This window comes from Haemorhous mexicanus, chromosome 9, assembly GCF_027477595.1.
Source record: "Haemorhous mexicanus isolate bHaeMex1 chromosome 9, bHaeMex1.pri, whole genome shotgun sequence".
NCBI classification, from domain to species: Eukaryota; Metazoa; Chordata; class Aves; order Passeriformes; family Fringillidae; genus Haemorhous; species Haemorhous mexicanus.
Window position 1 is genome coordinate 24,930,327 of NC_082349.1, and position 19,548 is coordinate 24,949,874.

General features: G+C 45.0%; 1 protein-coding gene across 1 annotated transcript; it reads right to left on the reverse strand.

The window, feature by feature from the left end:
• Positions 1 to 5,181: 5,181 nt before the first annotated feature.
• Positions 5,182 to 12,699, reverse strand: PTGS2 (prostaglandin-endoperoxide synthase 2). Its single transcript, XM_059854566.1, has 10 exons — positions 12,574 to 12,699; positions 12,111 to 12,227; positions 11,843 to 11,986; positions 11,275 to 11,418; positions 10,713 to 10,894; positions 9,833 to 9,916; positions 9,416 to 9,662; positions 8,229 to 8,515; positions 7,919 to 8,066; positions 5,182 to 7,783 (listed from the first exon to the last, which is right to left on the reverse strand). Exons 1-10 carry the CDS (start codon positions 12,626 to 12,628, stop codon positions 7,377 to 7,379), a joined length of 1,815 nt encoding a protein of 604 aa, XP_059710549.1. The 5' UTR covers positions 12,629 to 12,699; the 3' UTR covers positions 5,182 to 7,376.
• Positions 12,700 to 19,548: the final 6,849 nt, after the last annotated feature.

Here is a 19,548-nt window from a genome sequence, read left to right on the forward strand (position 1 = left end):
GGTGAGAAGTGCAAATTATGTTTACAACAGCCCAATGTCATGCAAATCATGTGCAGTTTCACCAATGCCACCTCGAACAGCTGAAAGCACTGGAGACCTGGCTGTTGAATAAACAAATATTAAGGAAAATGGTGGTAAATGTTCACTAATTTGCAGAGAAGTTTTAAAGGGATTTACGACAAATATTTGCCACAAAGGGTGAATGAGGAAGTGACTTCAAAGAGGAAATCAACTTCCTAAAAAAAAAAAGGAACCCTGGGGATTTTTATTCTCCATACACATGAGAAATGGTTTTATTTTTGCTGCTGCTTTTAAAAACATGGCTTGCTATGAACCATTGCCTGCCCTAATTTTTCTTCTGTTTAAAGGGATATTTTAACTGAAAAGCCTTAAACATTTGGCGCCTCCTTCCTAAGTGATCCAGAAAACCTGCCTGCGCTCTGGGGGCGCTGTGGACTTCACTGTTAGACAGAAAATTTCCAGAGATACTTTCAGGGGTGCCCAGGAGCTGCAGAAACCAAACCCCTGGGCTCTGCAGAAGCAGAGTCACTTTTCAAAGTCTCATCTCTCCTTAAGTGTTCTGATATTTGTTCTGCAGTTATAGGAGACATTAACTTCATGGATGGTGTTCATATGCCCCTCAAATTTTCCTCAAAATGACATAAGGATCTTTTTTCTCTCTTCAGACTGAGGAAAAACACATGGAAACTTCAGATCAGTGTTTTATCCATGTCCACCTGCTGAGCTGGAGATTCAATTTATACTAGAATGAAAATAATTCCTGATACAGAGTGAAGACTATATAGAACATACAAGGTTTCTTACTATACAATTATGCCATCTTCCCTTTGGAATGATGCTAAATCCTTTTCTTCATTTATAAGTAGGTCTTCCTCTTCATGATTAGGTTGGGAAATATTTTTTCCCCATCCAGCCTGGGTCAGTTACGATGACAAATACTGAAACACTTGACCTAGCAAGCAGTGAAAAGATGGTTCACTGTCCCACTGCCAGAAACACATCCTGAGTTTTCCTGAAATTCTACCAATTCATTGGACACTCAGAAAACTCACTCCATTTCTAATTTTAAAATGTTTTCTTTTTTCATGCCTTCACTGAAATTCTCCATGCTTTAAAAATCCCAGCCCTGATTTAGTTGGAATGGTCTCTCCCTCCCTGCCTCTCTGGACGTAATAGCTCTGGATGTGATGGCATCACCACATGGAATATCCCTGCCTTGTGTAAGAGCTGCTATTTCACCTCTGTGCCAGCTCAGCCAGGATTTACTTTAATGAGCATCCACCACTGCTACTTAGAAACTCTGCCATTATTTGTTAGGCAGGATTAATTAATCTTGTCTAGGCAACAAGCTGGAAAGCCACAACTGCGAGGACATTAAACTGTCTCAGCTCTCAGGGCAGGGTTTTGGAGCTGCTGGAGAACAGCTGTGTTTTGTTTCTCTGTCATGGCTCACTGGAAAGTTTCAGTGCTTAAAATCATAATAAAAAAATCCTTTTGCTGGGTTTTTACCCCAAAGTCCTGGTGCTTCTCGTGGTCTTGGTTTCACCTCCCACCTCTAAGGACCTTCCAGCATAAATTTGGGGATATCACTGTTAGCTGAAGCCTGTGTGGCTTGCACGGTGTTCCCTTGATGAATGCCTATGGAATAATTTCTTTGGGTAGATCTTTTAAAGGGGAAAGGAAGATGAGACTATTTGTGGAAAAGGCCTTCCCACCTCCACAGCTGCTCAGTGTCCTGGGCATTGCTTCCACTCTTTTAGGAATTTTGGGGTGGGTGGGGGTGTGTGTGTGTGTGTGTGTGTGTGTGTGTGTGTGTGTGTATGTGTGTGTTTCAAAGGTTTCAGGTGCTCTCAGAGGAAAGTCAACCTCAAAAGTGGCGCTTTTGGGGCAAACAAATGGGTGTTAAAGTTCCCTGTCAGCAGGGCAGGTTTGGACAGGGATGCTTGCACACACCTACTTCCACCATGGAGTGAGCCTGGGCTACACCTGGTTACTGCGAGAAAATAAAATACAGAGCAGGAATGCAGCTCCCACAGTGCCTTGGAAGGATTGTGGGCTTTGTCCTGAGACAGAAGCATGAGCTGCGACTTTGATCTTGGAGGTCTTTTCCAGCCTAACTGATTCTGTGATTCTATTATGTAAAGAACTGAGGCACTTGTAAGCAGGATGCTCCTGGTCGTGTGACACTTTGTGTTTTGCCAGTGGCCTTCTGGTAAGTGTTAAGTAATTTAATATTTTTAAAAAAAATATATATGTATATAAAATATATATTAGGGTTGCAGTTGGTTAGAAGATGAAAAGTATCTTCAAGTTTTTGTTGATGGGCCCTGCTATGGGCTAGACAGAATCATAGAAACCCAGACTGGCTGGGGCTGGAAGGGATATTAAAGATCACCTCTACCCCCCTGACACTTCCAGGTGTCCAGGTTGCTCCAAGCCTCATTCAGCCTGGCCTTGGACACTTCCAGGAATGGGGCATTGATGCAGAGATCCTCAGTGGGTATGCAGTGGGCTGGTTTGAAAGCAGATTCTTTGGACACTATTTGCCTTCTCCCCCCAGGCTTAGGGTTTCCCTACCTTGCTTTCTCTCCAATGAGGAATGCCAGCTGGATGAAAAGTAACCAGCATGAGTCAAATTCAGAGTGCTCCGCACCCTACCCTCTCCAATGGCAAACTGGTGAGATCTCACCAGCTTTAACAGGTTCCCTCTCCCAAAGCTGCTCAGCTCCCAACTTGCCCAGGCCACCTCTGGCTCTGCTTTCCTGAGCTTTGGCTGGGTGTGAATGCTGAGATTTTCAGTGCGGACTTGGGATTTTCAGATGAGAAAATCACAGAATGGAAAATTGGTTTGGGTTTGATTTTGGTTGTGCTCTGTATCTTGCCAATATTAATGAAAACATCTGTAGGTAAGAAGAGAAGTCCCAGATTTTATCCTAATAGGAAAAAACCCAAGAGGATCAGAGGAAAGAATTACAAATTTAATCCAATCCTGCTGCTCCTCAGTATGTTATTTGCAAACTGAAATCCAGATTAAAGGAAGAGGAGCCCTCAGCTCTTCCCAAGGAGGGCTTTTTCCCTATGATATTCCTTTGGGATATTGCTGCATTTCTGCCTTGTGTGGCCCTTTTCATGCATTTTAGCAAAGGGGGTAGGATGTCTCAGATCACCTCCTTTTCCACATTTAAAGCATAGAGCTACAACCTGCTCTTTTCTGTCCTATATGTATATTCCTACAACATTTTGGTGTTTTCCTTCCCGGTCTTCCAAAGGGAACAGCACAGATTTGCAATAAGCTTTCCAGAGCTGTTCACCTATTTCATTGGCTGTGGACAGGCAGGGAACACGTGACAGATCCATTCCTTCTCTCCAGCCAAGGCACCTGTTGACTTCTCTGGATTGATGCTGAGAACCAAAGGATTATTTTCTTACAGCCACTTGTTGCAGGAAGATCTGGAATCTGGAAAAGCAGCTGCCTTGGGAGCTCAGCTCAGCTCAGGTGCAGAACCCAACCTGGTCAGGTGCCTGCAGGGCTCCAACTCAGTGCATGCAAGGAATTCCTATGCAGTGGGCAGAGAGGGAGTGATGCTGGGGAAAGCCCTTGGCAGGGATGGGAGAGGACCTGCTCCCAAAGCACGGAGCTCTCCTGAGCCTGGATGGACTTCCTGCTGAGCCCCCCTCCTTTATCACACTTCCTAGGGTGCAACAGTTCCCTCAACGCAGGCTGGGGAGCAAGAATTTAGCAGGACAGGTTTCCTCTGGGGAACATTCTTGTCTTTTGTGTCATCAAGACATGCCCCTGCTCAGAGGGAAGGAGGAGCTCCTCCTCGATCAAACTATCTCAGCCATTGTGCTCGAATCCATTCAGGCTGGCCTATCCCTAATTAGGGCAGCAGTCACCCAAAACACCTTCTCCATGGATGATCCTGCAGCCTCCTGATCGCCACTCGTCATCTCCCACCAAAACCATCGGCCTTGTCTTCCTCCTCCCTTGCTCAGCTTCCCCCCCAAGCAGGGAAGTGGCAATTCCCCTGTGGGGACAATGAGCTGACTGGTGTCAAAGGACAAAAGCCCCCCATGTGGTCTGCACCTGCCCCCATTCACCCACAGCCTGGAGAGACACTGAAGTGATGCTTTTGCAAGAGTCCTCAGGACATTTCATTTTTGGGACTGAGGATGGTCACTGAAGTATGAGGAGTGAGTGGTGAGGAGAATTGCTGGAGGTGTTTCGGTGCCTGGATACAGGAGGAATGCAAAGGAACTGCACATCTGTGGAGATGGAAACGAGCTCCAAAGCAGAGGCAGAACTGTCATACTCTCAGGGCTGGAGAGTTGTTGGGAGACCTGTGGGACACTGGGATGAGCTTGGACGAAAGAGGGCTTTGGGTGGTGACAAGGAAAGTGACTCTGGGTGAAGTACTGTGGCTCTGGAGTTGGTGTCTAGGCAGAGGCTGAGAGGACAGGGCACCAATACTGGGATGGGGGAGTACTGGGGACAGTAAGCAGTGGAATGATGGAGGGGGACTGAGGTGACATTTGGTCAGAGGCAGGTACAGGTGGTGACTGACAGGCAGTACAGTGATCTCCTGGGACATCTCCTTCTCAGCTTCCCCTCGTTTCTCACCAGAGGTGAAAATGTAGGGAAGAGGCTGGGTGGCCTCAAAGGTGCTCACTGCAAGAGAGGGACACATTGTCCAAGCTCCTGCTCCAGCTTTCAGGAAGCACAGCCCTGCTCTGGTCTAGTGGTCACTTGCATCCCAAAGCAGTTTCCCCGTCTGGAGAATGCCAAGCATGAAAGGAAACAGCTCTAGGCTGTTCTAGCCTGGGAAAAGGGAAGAGAGGAAGGGAAGTCAGTTACACCAAGGTGTTGTGCAACTCCAGGATTGTACTTTCCCTTTGAAGCTGCCAAGGCTGTGCTGGCATCTCTAATGTAGATAAGAGGAGCTGGCTCCTTCAGGGATGGAACAGTGAAATCCCTTTTCACTTGAGGCCAAAGGGAAAAAAAATTACTCCATCTGGGCAATTTAAGCTACAGGCATCTTGGGTTTGACACATCAGAGCATTGAGTGCTGCTTGTAATGCCCTGTAATTTTCCATGTAATCAATTAAAGAACTGTTCCACCCTAAATACTGCTGAAGGGAAAACACAAACAAAGGAGCACATAAAGGTAATGTTTTCAATTTATTTATATAAACAATTGCATTTTAACAACATTGTTGTCCTACAAAAATAAAGTGAAAAACAATTCACAGAATTTTAAATAAATAATCTCAAACATCCACATTTAGCGGCTGCAGAATACAGAACACAGAGTACACAAGAATCCTTGCTGAAGCAGCCTGTAACTTAAGTGAGATGGTCTGAGGAATTCCTCTGTTCCTACCCCAAAATAACTCTATTGGTCCAGACTTGTCTCCCTTTGACTCCGCCAAACCCTGCTCCTGGGTTAATGGCAGAAGGGTGCCCAGAGCTGGGTCTGATGGACATTTTGCATGAGGAACAAGTACGTACAGTACTGACCACCTTTGGATACAAGGAGAGAAGGTTTTCCCTTCTTCATGCTTCCAGCAGAGAAAGGAAAACAAATGCCCTTCTTGCTCCCACAGCATCCATACCAAGGACCACTCCAGATGAGTCACTGGTATCGATGGCTGCAGGAGAGTTCGGTTCTGCAGTTCATGGCCACAACTACAGCCCTACCCAGCACGAGGCACGGCTGGCTCTACACAAATCCTTGGAAACAAAAGCCACAGACAAACTACACTGCTGCCAGAGCTGGTACAATGCACAAGCCTCTACAAGTGCTTGACAGTTCAGATGCAATAGAAAACTCAAGTCCTTTTCCACAAGTAGTCAAGTAATTTTGGGCAGGGGCACAGAATACCCGGTTGCTGCTCTATTCCAGTCTGAAGTGACATTTTCTTTTTCCCTATAGTTCCCCAGCTGCTTTTATGGGAAGATCATCTTCTATATTTCCTCTCTAGAAATTAAAAAAAGATACCCTTACATGCAAAGTCTGAAGTCCTATACAAGATCCTGTGTAACCTATGTGCCCAGATGAGACTAGATATTTTACTACTGGATTAGGACAAATATGTCTAGGAGATTTTGTGCTGGACAGTTTTAAAGAAGCTTAAGCCACTTACTTAAAATAACTCTGTTTATAAATTATAAATAAAATATCATCCCTCCTTCCCCCCCCCAATAAATAGAAGTACAAATTATATGTACAGCTTGTGCACACAGGCAGAGCTACCTCCTGTGCCTGAAAGTGCTGCTGAGTCTCTTGTGTTCAGTTCTCTGTGTATTTACAGAGCTGCTCAGTTTACAGCCCCCACCCTGTTTTTGGGAGCACAAAGCCACAGCACACCCTAACTCCAGCTACACTGTCCTCCTGTCCTTGGAGTAACAGACATTAAAATTACATTTTCAAGTAGACCAGAGAACTACAGCTATGAAAAGAATCCCAGTGCCTTGGGCCAAGTTTAAGACCTCCCCAGAGTTACATAATAAAAACATCCCTAACCAAATGCAAGCAGCCTGAGAGTCAGTTACTGCTAAGCTCAGTATCTCATTTTCACCCCCTTACACAACTAATACATCTGTCACACTTCCTTCAAAAAGAAGCAGAATCCAGGCAAAGTACTATTTTCTTAAATATTTAAAACATTAAAAATATTTTTTTAAAAACTTGTAAAAAAATTTACTTTAAATATTTAAAACATTAAAAACCTATTTTTAAAAAGCTGTAAAAAAACTTACTTTCATCTAAATCCAGAAGTGGATTTGTACATAAGAGACATTAAGTTATGATACAAAGTGCCCTCTCTGCAGTGAGGGAGAGGTAGTATCAACAACAATGCAATGCATTTTCTGACCTTACATAAAGAAGCGAGTCTCAAGTATTTTTTTGTTAATTTTTGAGTGTTCATATGAAATTCATAATCTCTTCTGGCAGTTTTCATTAAGTCGGAGTTTTCCTCGTACTTTTAGATCAATAACTCCTTTCAACTTGCTGAGAAAAAAAGTTGCTTTTGTAGTGTTATGTGACCTATGAAAACTGGCAGACAAAATCACCACCAGCCCCCTTCATCAAGTATTAAAACAATAGTAGAAAGAAGTTGGAACCTTTATCCACTTTGGAATACATCATTCTGTTACAGAAGATTTTAAACAAGGGATTCACCAGTGTCAAGCTGAAACACAGAAAATCCCTTTTGTAAATGGAAGCCTTACCTCAGTAAGGAATTTAAGGCAACCCCCACAATGAAGATGCTCAAGTTGGTTTTTTAAATACTAAGCCATAAATAGAATAAATAACACAGTTAAATAAATAAATAGAGAGACAGCAGGATTTCTACAGCTCGGCAGAGCGCTCTTTCAGCAGGAGCGTGGGGTTGATATCTTCCATGGCAGTTTTTGAGGTACTAACGTTAATCGTGGCCTCGGTGGGCTCGGGAGGCAGGATGTGGAAGGCAGTGAAGGGACAGCCTTTCACGTTGTTGCAGATGAGCTTCTGCAGGGAGGCCGTGTTGACGATGTCGAAGCCCACCTTGCCCCCGAAGGTGCTGGGCTTCCAGTACTCGGGGGAGCAGATGGCATTGCCCATCAGCCCCTTCAGGGAGAACGGCGCTCCCATCTCCACCATGGTCTCGCCAAAGATGGCCCCGGGCCGGGGCTTCTCCACCAGCAGGCCTGGGTACAGCTCCATGGCATCGATGTCCCCGTACAGCTCCTCCAGCTCTGCTGCCATCTCTTTTTCTCCTGCAACAAGTAAAAACTGTAAGTGAAAAACTCCCATTTTCTGTGCAAGACTGTCCTGCTCAAGCCCAGCAATGACACTGTGGGCATTTTAAGGCAATGTCTCTCATTTGCTGGGAAGGAAATGAGGACTGTTACCTGTAAGCTCTTCGAAGGATCGGAATGGTTTCAGCATGAAGCGTTTCCTGTACTCATTCAAGGACTGGTACCTCATCTGCCTGCTTTGGTCAATGGAGGCCTTTGCCACTTTCTGCACTGCAGCAGGAACATTCTTCCCACCAGCAACCTGTACAATAAAGAGAAAAAGCTGTAAGATCTCCTGATATGAGTCATGAGGAAGTTGTGCCTTTCCAGTGATTAGTTTTAAATAGCTTTATCCCATTCTCTTGTCCCACCCACAGAGGCTCATCCCTCTGTTGCTTCACCATCAACTTGAGGAAGGACCTACCCTGCCAGCACTTTGCTTGGAGAAAGATTTGACCATATGGGATAGTCCGTGCTCCAGCATGATGGAGTTGTTGTAGAGGAACTGCTGGAAGGTGTACTCCTGGTCGTGGATCTGGAAGGTGTCGGGCAGCAGCGGGTGCCAGTGGTACAGGGTGTTGAACTCGGCTGCGATGCGGTTCTGGTACTGGAACTTCTGGTTGAACAGCAACTCAGGGTCAAACTTCAGCTTGAAGTGGTACCCACTCAGGTGCTGCACATAGTCCTCTATAACAATCTTGATTGTCTCTCCTGTTGGACAAAGGAACAGGAGAGAATGTTGGCACTGCTTCTCCTCAATGTCAGGGGAAACACCATTTCTGAACTGTTCTAAAATATACTACAGTGATCAGGACAACAAACATTTTTCTGTAATCTCTCCTAGAAAGCAATTAATGTATTTTATGGGACTAAGGGGTGAACAGCACTTCAGATCCCAAGAGTTCTCGGCTGTGGGTAGTGAGGTATTTTCTACAGCCTGTTTTCCCCCACCCAAGACACAATTCCTTGCACCATCCACAGAACAGCACACAGTAATATTTACACTGTGTTCAGCTATACAATATCTCTAGGACAGAGGGAGGGGATAATGAAGAAAGTAGATGTCTGAAAGCAAATCTCAGCTTCTGAACTACGTAATACAATTGTCTTGGTTTCTGGTTTCAGCTGGGGCAAGGTTTTTTCCAGCTTAGAGCACACCACCATTTACATAAGATGAAATATCACTGGGCACACAATTAGACAGGAGAACTATGCGGAGTTACATTTTACATAACCTTCTGAACCTTAGACTTAATCACAGCCTTTCTTTTAAAGCATACCTGAGCTGACCCAACCCTAGGGGAAAAAAACCCAAAACCCCAGATCAGGGAGCCTGAGGTCATCCAGCCTCCCAGGCTTTCTCTGAGAAAGGAACCTGAGCTTCCTGTCTTTTCACTGCTTTCGGTTCTGCTTCCCTCAGATGAGGGAATTGACTGTCCCTGAGTTTACTTCAGTTCCATCTTTAGCAGAGCTGGGGGGAAGCTCCACTCAACATGACCCCAGTGACAGGCCACCAAGGAGCCACTCACACCCCAATTTAGGGGATAGCTTCCCCCTCACTCCAGCCAGGCAGGCTGGAGCTGGAGCTGCACCTAGCAGCAGGGCTCTCACCAATCAGAATGAGCCGGGTGGTCTGGAAGAGCTGCTCGTCATCCCACTCGGGGTGCTGGTGCTTGAGCACATCGCAGACGCGGTTGTGCTCGCGCAGCCAGATCGTGGCGTACATCATGAGCCCCGGCACCAGCCCGAACACCTCCTGCCCCACGGAGAAGCGCAGGTGCTCGGGCACGTGGGGTGGGTACAGCATCTCCGCCTGCGTGTCCCGCACCGTCGGAGGGTACATCTCTCCATCGATCATCTGTGCGAGGGGGAAACAGCAGGAGCTGTGAGCTATGATACTTTGGTTAAGCTCTGTCCACTCTCTCAGCTCTGACTCACACTTTAGATCACCTACACCATTCACACAACACTAATTTAGGAAATCTACGCCATCCAGTAAGAAGGTAGGAATTCTGAGCTAAGACATACCTGGTATTTTAGCTTTCCATCCTTTCGAAGCCTCAGTTTAAGTTGTCTCTCCAGAGTCTCTCCATAAATGTGGTTCAAGTCAACCTATAAAATAAAAGCATTTGGGACATGAAGCCAACCTGCATTTTTTGCTATTTTAGGACCGAAGTCCCTGTTCTATGGATACCAATAGGAGTTCACCCCCTAGATGTTTACCTTTCAATTATATTACTGCTACCTTATAAGTATCATGCACCAATATTTAAGATGAAGCCAAATTATTTCCTGGCAACTGGAGCCATCTTTGCATACAAGGAGGTTGTTACATCAGCAATATAAAAGGACTCTGTTTAAAGTGCCAGCAATTTTTTATTATGCAGACAGCTTTCTATATATACAAACACAATTTATAGCTTTGGTTTGGACGTAAGAGTGACACTTATAGTAAAGAACTCTTTGTCCAAAGGATGCCTGTCTTGTAGGTAAAGATCTTAAATCCAAGTCTGCTTTTGAAGTTCTTTTTAAACTAAGCCTATTGGCAGTACATAAGCAATACTTAAGTGCTGGACACAGCTCTTTGGAACTGACAGAGCCCACAGAAGTTCTGGGTACTCACTACATCTAACATGCTTTAGGTGAAAGCAGATTTTGGGAACAATAAGAGATCCCTAGGCAGGTATTTTAAACAGAACCACTTATGCAGAGCACGCGTTTCCAACCCGGGAAGAGACGCTGCCAAACACTGGAATTTAGCCTGCGGAGCAGTTACAGAAGGGGTAATCCCATGGATTGTGGCACAGTGTGCGCACAGGTGTTTGTGTCCCCTGGATGCCATTCTGGCCATTCCAGGTGCTCTGCAGCTCCTGAAGAGCACGAGCCGTGTCCCCAGCCATGATCGTACCCCGTGGCCGAGCGCTCTGGTGAAGGCAGGGCCCCGCTTCTGGTCTGTCTTGAAGAACTGATGGGTGAAGTGCTGGGCAAAGAAGGTGAACATCACGTTTGTGCCTTGCGGGTCGGGAATAAACTTTCTCCTCAGCAAAAACTTCTCCACGATCAGCTTCGAATCGGGGAGTTCTTTCTTACCTGTGGGAGAAACAGACAGTGAGAAACTCAAGACAACTCTTTATGCCATACTGAAGTTTATTCCTAACAAAAAGGCTTAAGACTTTCAGTGGAATATAATGACAGCAGCATACAAACAAAGGGAATTACCTACTCTTCTATGCTCACTTTCTTGATTTTACTAGAAATTTCTAAATTCCCTGCTTTTAGCATCTAACTCAATAGCAAGAACAAGAATAATATCTTTTAGATCTTTAAACAATATATCCAAAACACAGTTATTCATCAAGTCAACTACACTGAAAAAAGGCTACAGACAAGCAGGTCTCATAGGAACTGCTACTTATTTTTTCCTCTAAGAAAAGACCAAGCAATCATTACGTGTCTGGTTTATTCCTGACCTTTAACACCCATTGGTGTTGGGCAGTCAAGTCCTACTGGTGGAAGGCTTCTTGTGTAGTAGGAAAGATTGGAATAAGCTTCCCAGGTTTTGTAACTGTAGTCACTATTGTAAGTTGGTGGGCTGTCAATCAAGTGTGATCTTGCTGAAAGGCAAATAAATATTTGGTTATTTTTAACTACATTTTAGGCTCAAAGAGTAAATGACAAAGCCAGATCTTTTGCATATATTTGGCAGCAGTTGTAAATTCCACACATATCAGTTACTGATGTTAAATATGATTACAGTTACTGAATAACAAGACTGGATCCTGGCTGATCAGCTGAACCTCACTATTAACACAAGCAATGGAGTGCCAAGTTCATGTCAGCAAAATCCTGGACTCTTGCAGAAAGCAGAATCAAGATGCACTTCAGCATGTTTCATACAAGCCTGCATCATGCAGAAGTCTTAAATTTTGGTGTTTTAAGTTCAATGCAATTTAGGCTGCTTGGTTTGTAAACAGATCAATTCAGTGCAATATTCTGGAGTAAGCTTTAAGAGGACTGGAAAAGACAATTGACACTTACACGTTAGTACATATCTCATAATAGTGTCCCTTAAGAAGGGAATGTTGTTGATGATATTCCAGGCTCCTTGGAAGTGGGTGAGGATGTAGTGGACAGTGTTTGGTGATGGTTTCAATGCTAGCTTCAGCCACGTGAAGAATTCCGCTGCAAACGACAATGGGAAGGTTATTATCAATTAGCTCATGAAAGATAACTTGCAATGCTGGAATTGGACTCTGTTTCATTTCCACGGAGAGGGGTACCTCTATATTCCACGAGGGATACTCACGTGTGGTGCAGTTCTGCCCGTAGAAGCCTGTCCTGGTGCAGTCGCACTCGTAGCGATCCGGCCCGGTGGTCATGCAGACGCCTCTGTTCTGGCAGGGATTCGAGCAGCAAGGATTGGCTGCGGGGGAACCAGAGCTCGGGTTAGCATCTCTGCAATACACTCCCACCTTCCCAGGGCTTTAGACAACGAACGAGAACGCCCTGGAGTTAAAGGCTGATCGGGAAGGCATCACAGCGACCATCCATACACGGCAACCTCTGGGGTACCAGGGAGAAGCTTTAAAAGCGCAGGAATTCGCCTCTTGTCTGCTGCCAGCAATAACCCCCCTCAGAAGGGGAGATCATCCCTCACAGGCCAGCGGGGACCTGGCACCCATAGAAAGCAGAGAAATGCCAAGAGAGTGAGGAGCAGGAGAAGCAGAAAGGCAAAGCGCGCGTTAATCCGGAGCGTGGCGCGGACTCACCGGCGCGGCCGGCGGCCAGCAGCGCGGCCAGCAGGGCCAGGGGCAGCAGCGGCATGGCTGGGATGGGCTGGGCTAGGCTGGGCTGGGCTGGCTCGGCAGCTCCAAGTGCCACCCGCTGCTGCACATCCCGTATTTATTGCAGCGCCGAGCTGAGTCACTAGCCGGAAGCATGAATTGGGAATTTCACCGCCAGCCCCGGCCCGCCCCGTCCCGCCCCAGCCTGGCCCCGCTCGGCGCAGGTGTGAGGCACGGCTGAGGGGACGGCACGGGGCTGGCCCCGCGCCTCGGCGGGCTGCTGGCAGCGCCGGGTTCCGCTGACTGACGGCTCACCGTGCGTTTAATTCATTCCGCGGGAGCTCGCAGGGCTGTGTCGCACACGGGCTGCAGAGCACTCGCGCTGCCAAGCGCCCCGCACAGCGGGAAGGAAGGAATAACGCAGGGAATTTAGTTTTAGTTTAGTTTTAGAGAATTTAGTGTGCCTGACAAGACCAGATCCTGTTATTTGGCATTTTTTGGAACAAATCGTGGCTTTTCCCCAGCACTTTTCCGTTAAACTCTCCATCACCATTCATCCCTACCCTCCCTTCCCCCCCGCTATGGTTGCACTGTAAACAAATTTTCCCTCATTTCTTTGAGAATACTTTATCGTTTGGTCATAGTTTATTTACGCTTTGCTACTATTTTTAGTGCCAAGTGCGTGAGGAACGACAAAGCAGGAGGATGTCATGCAGTTGTGCAACCCAGTGTGGAGCTGCACTTTCGCCCTCGATGTCAGCCTTATACACCAAAACCCCATAGTGGCATTTGCTGATGTTTGAACTGCAAATCTGGGACTTGACAGTGGATTCAGGCCGATTTAAATATAATCTTATTTTTGGCCCTGAAGTGTATTGTAGTCAGTGAGTAACTAGTGTACATCAGTGGTGGCTCTTTCTGGATGTTTTAAGACTGGTACACAAGAAGTTGCATAATCAGGAGAAGGCAGATAGTACTTTTTTATACATTTGCATGCAGAAACCACAGGCTGGGTCATACACTTAAGCAGAGGATATCTCTGTCAGCTGAACCGGGGGCCTGTGGCCACAGCCACGTCTTGCTCAGTCTTATCAAGTGTAAAAAGGTGAGATTTTTTTTTTTTTGCATAAGCCAAATCAATTAAATATGGAATGTTGGTTATCTAGTGGCTCAGGCTATGGCATGAATAGCACCAAGGATCTACACACATTTTCATACATTTCATATGTCCATCTCATGCTGATTTTGTTCCATCTCACAAAGCTTTCTTGGATGCTGTCACACAATAAGGCTTTACAGCAAACAGCAGGCATGTGTTTAAATAACATGCATAGGAAAATGTTTCCAGAGTTGTTTCCAGCAAAATTAAGGGGAAAACTGAAGCAATTGTGTGCAGCCAGACAATTGCCCCTGAAATGATAATTCAAAGGTAACTGCTATGATTTAGAGGACCCTGGAGACAGAGCTAACTGATGATGCTTAAAGTTTTGAATTATTATAATTATAATTAATCAATATGTAAACCAAGAAACAGGGTAGAACTCCAGGCTTTGGAGAGGATGTTCCCCCTTGAGAAGCAGTATTTCTGCAGCTGGAAAACCAGTCAGCACCCCCCACCTTCCACTCAATGCTGCAGTCAGTGTGATGTGAGCTCTCTCGAGTCTGATTTTGGCTGGGGAAGGTCACTTGTGTCACTGTCAGCTGCAGTAGAATTGAAGGGATTTTTCAGCTTTTCAAAATAAAGAAAAATCAGGGAGATACAATAGTGCTGCTTCTCAGAAGGCTGCCCTTCCCCACTTGTTGCTTTGGGATTATCTCGGGTAAAGAACTGGTTATATGTTGGAAAGGGAATTTTTCTCAGAAATGGAAGTTTGCTGTGGCAGGATTCACCACCAGGTGGAGATTTTACGCATCAACTAAGTGCTCTTTTCGTTTTTAGCACATTAACCATCTTTGCTAAGAATTAATGTTATTTTTCTTTCTGTTACTTGAAGTACCTTTTGGCCCAGGTCAGAGCAGCCTGTGGAACAGAGAACCTTCGTCAACCTCAGCCTTTTTGCATTTGCTGACATTTCTGCAGGAAGCAATTCCCTGAAGCTATTCCTGTTTCTATTTTAGGTTTAACTGCATAAATTCACACCTTTCCAAGGCAAGGGTTCAGGACAGAGGATGCAGTGACCTGTAAGGATTGACATGCTTCAGCAATGCCACCAAAAGAAAGGGAGATGGAGTGGCAGCAGGGAAAACATTGTCTGTTGGCACTGGTGCTTCTCCATTTTGCAGTGGGTCATCTGAACCCAGCTGAATTAGCGCTGAATTTACCCTTGAGCCTTTTTAATCTGTTTGAAATATTTTCCCTTCCTTTGTGACTGTGGCAATCTCATGTTTTGTAGTGCAGTAGTTTCCTGGGATGTGAATCAGTTTCATTTGCTCTGTGCCTTTTTTGCTGCTCTTTTATGGCAGAAGGAGCTCAATCTGAAGTTTGCTGTCAGCTTGGATGCGTTGCAAGCACACTCTGAGGCTGATTGGACATGGATATGATAACAATCCTGGGTGTTCTGACAATGTTCTTGAGCACTGAAGGACCTCCAGGGGAAGTTGGTGTCTTTAAGCTCCTGTTCTATGCCTTTTCCAGTATTACACCTCTCTTAACAGAAGGGTTTGATTATAAAATTCCTTTGTGCTTTCATGGGATCACTCTGGCTAGACAGCTAGGCTCTACTTTCCTGTGTCTTCCTACTGTGTCCTCATGGAGCACTCTGATCACTTGGGTCCCAGTTTCATTGGCACCCTGAGTTGTGCTGGAAAACAAAAGTACTCATTACCTGGTTTGGAGACAAGGGAGGTTTGCTTATTTTCCCCAGGAAAATTGCAGTAAAAAGGTGCCTCGTTTATGGGGTTTCCTCGTTATGGGGTTTACTGCAATTTTGGAATTTTTTGGAACACAATTCAGGCAAAACTATGTATGAAAAAAGAGGGTATGAGAGCTGGGAGCTGGACTGCCTTGCCCTCAGGAGAAATCCCATGGACGGTGATTGGCAAGGAATGTTTGTGCATGGGCTGGGGTTGCTGGCACACACCTGTTGCAGGGGGACCAGGAGGGTGAGCTGGGAGCTCACCTCAGTCATTGGGTAGGGAAATGGAGCATACCTTGTTATCCAAATCAGCTTCAGTTTGGGTTGTTTTTATTCCTGGAATTATATTCATTAAAATGTGGGGAAAAAAAAAGTGGCACAAAAATCTACATCTGCCTTGGGCAAGACATGAGCAAGTTTGAGTCCCCCTTTTATTTCCTTTTTAAGAGCTGCTTTCCTTTGGACTTCAGCTGCTGGAAAACAACATAAATCCACAGCTTGTGTTTTATTTGCAAGCCAGTAAGAGTTTTCAGGAATGTTTGCCAATATGATAGATTTTATTTTACCATTAACATCTGCATAGAGTAAACCCTGCTCAACAAACCCTTTCCAAGCCTCTGTTTTTAATAACATCTCTGAGTTCTTGTTTTAATTCCCTGGCATTCTTGACAGACCCAGTTACAAGTCTAAGGCTGTAATGAAACAGGTGAGAAGACTGACTTTACATCAGATTTACCTGCAGAGATGAGATATGAAATGAGATACCTGTGCAGTGCTGTGTGGTGCCAGGTTTCTCCCAGGCCTGTTTGCTTTGCAAATTCTTTGCCAGGTACCTGTATGATATCATGACTACAGGGCATTTGCACACTGCTTGGGACATGATACACATCAGTTTGAGAGGAAAAGAACACAAGAATTGCTCCCTTTTGCTCAGCTTAAATGCAGATCTCCACCTGATCCAAAGCAAGGCTGAACTCTTTCCTTGGGAGGTACCCAGACACTGAATCCCCATGATTTTAAATGAAAGGGAAGGAATGAAGCCCCTGCAGAAATGGCTTTCAGAACTGTGTTTTGTTTGTTCAGATGAAGTGTATTAGATGATTCCTTTCCTCATTGGCACTCTTGGTAGTCACAACTTCAGTCCTGCTTGACTAGTTCCTGACTAGTTCCTGCCCTAAATGACTTAAACTCAGCTTGAAGCTCTCTAGGACAACCTTTTTCCAAGGAGTGTAGATGAATGGAGGATGAAGCACAACATTTTTATCCTACATGGTAGTTTGAGGCAGAGGCTGGCTGAAAATTTAATCCTAGCTACAATCTGTTCCATTTTTAATTTTTTTTTTAGGTCACAAGACTTAAAATTCCTTTTTATGTTCAATTTAAAAGGGAAGGCCATAAACATGAACTATTGGATAAACATAAGATTTTTGGCAGCCACACTCTGGATTAGACTTGTATATTTTTTTAAACTTTTTTAAAAATTTAAAATAATTTCTCAGAGACTTTGTTTGGATACACTCATCTATGGTTGGTTTTTTTTTCCCTATATGAGCTGTACCTATTAAAATGGAAAATATTTTTCGTCATTTCTTGACTGAAGAAAAGGATGTTTTCTTTATTGGCAATTGTTATTGGTAATTGTTACCAAAGTTAAGCCATGAACCTCCCTGCTCCTATGATCCTGGTTTTTTTTGCAGAGCCCATTATTCCCCACGCAGCCTCCATGTGTTTCTGATGTGGACATTTGATCACAGGCAGATCTGAAATACGTCATGAGATTTTGTAACTGCCTTACATAAAGAAACGTCAGCTGACATTTTATCTGCTTTTGGTCACCAGCTGCAACTCACATTAAGGTAATTGCTTCTGCTGTGCCATTTTTAGTAAGCATTGTATGTTGAAAAGCTATCTTTCTGTGGGAAACCTGCACAGAAAACCCTCCTTAGAGAGATTTCCAAATACTTCCCTCCTCAATGCAGATGCTTGAATTTTTTTTAGCAACTTCCTGCTTAATGTTAGTAAAATCTGTCATCCAGCCTCATGCTCTTATGTTGTGCAAATACATTCATGTGGAATTTTCCTTTGCTTCAAGCACATCGACATTAAACTGGATAAGGGAAATGGAGGTAGGTTTTGCTGAGTGGAAAACTATTTCAGTGTAAGGCTTTCTTACATAAAACATGACGTTGGGTATTGAAATTTATTTAACTTTATTCATTAACACCGTTTTCCAGTCAATTTAAAGAAAGGAAACATTACTTCTGCAAATAAGATTTTTTTTTTCCTACAAGATCATTTACCAGATCAGTTTACAACAGTGCAAAACCTGCTGTTCCAGCAAGTAAGCTCTGCTCTGCAGGTTTTTGTAAGGTTGTCTGTGAATTCAAGGTTTCACGGAATCACAAAATCGCAAAATGGTTTGGGTTGGAAGGGACCTTAAAGCCCATCCAGTGTCACCCTGTGCCATGGACAGGAGCACCTTCCACTAGCCCAGGTTGCTCCCAACCCTGCCCAGCCTGGCTTGGGACACTTCCAGGGATCCAGGGGCAGCCACAGCTTCTCTGGGCACCCTGTGCCAGGTGCTCACCTCCATCACAGGGAACAATTCCTTCCCAGTACCCCATCTACCCCTATCTTGCTGTCTGGCAGTGGAAAGCCATTCCCTGTGTCCTATCACTCTCTCCCTTGTCCCAATTTCCCCTCCAGCTCTCCTGGAGCCCCTTTAAGCACTGGAAGGGGCTCCAAGGTCTCCCCAGAACAATGGCATCCAGTGCTTTGAGAAGGGGGACTCTGCAGCTCCTTGTTGTGACCCTTCCCTCGGTGCCCACAGGGAAGGTGCCACCAAGGTACCCTAAGGCTATTCCCTGGGGCCTAAAGGGGATTCAGATATTGATACTGAGACAGTGAGTTCCTTAAAACTAACTCTAGCTCTTCCCAGCTGGAGGCTGAAGGAGTCATCTGGTGTCAGCCAGAGAAGAATGTTCCATGACACAGCTCCCGTGGCAGCCCTTGGATGGACAGTGCCCGCACAAATTATGGCTTTGGCTTGCACCAGGGTGGGGAGGCTCCTGGAGCAGGCTCTGCCCACTGCAGCATACCCAAACTCCCAAGGCTCCTCTCTACTCATCTTCACTTCCAGAATTAAATCAGGACTGTTTTCCAATGGCTTGTCACTTTGACACACTTCCAGCATACCCTTACATTAAAAAAAAAACCAAACCAAAAACTAGGAAGAAATTAAGAAGTAAAAGGGATGGAATTATTTTGAATGAGCTGGTTACTGGTGAGGGAAGAGGACTCAGCGACCAGATTGCCCCGTGATCCTTTTCCACAACAGGCCTCCAGTGGGAATTGGAAACGCCTGAAGAAATACTGCGAGTTAAACTACTCAGGTCAGAACAAGATCTAGACAATGTATATCTCAGGAGATACAAACTGGAGAAATTCCCGCTTTATTCAAAATTAAATTAGATTATTGGGAAAGAGACATCACATCATATTTTGTCTTGCCAAGACATATGACTCTAAGCAAAAGCAAATCATCTGGAAATTCTTCAAATACTTTTCTGCTTTTTGAGACGGCCAGTTATTCAATGGCACAAAAACCTGGCCAGCTCACTGGGCTTAAAATCCAGCCTCCAAGGGAAACTGTGCCCTGGAGATGCTCATCAGGAGATAAAGCCTTGCTGGCTTTGACTCTTCTCCCTAGAATATGCAGTTAGGGAAAACATATAATGATCAAAATTACAGAAATAGAAAATAATTAGGGATCTACAAGCCCTGCAGTGGTTTTAAGAGCTCAGAGCCACAGCCCAGAGAATTTATATCTGCAAGGAAAAACATCCCATATCTCTTTTCAGTGCTGGAGCTGTGTTAGTCATCCCTCTTCAGCAATGTCATCCATTTATCGTTGCTGTTTGGATGTCTTGGGGAACTAGAAGCCAGCCAGGCGCTCTGTGTGCCTGCAGAAACAGCCCTTTGCAAAGAGCAGAACTGGCCATCACAGGATCCTTAAAGCTGGAAAAGACCTTGGAGACCATCAACTCCAACCACAATTCACAAGGGGATGTGTTCTCACACTAGAGAGTTTGTTCCAAGAACTGAA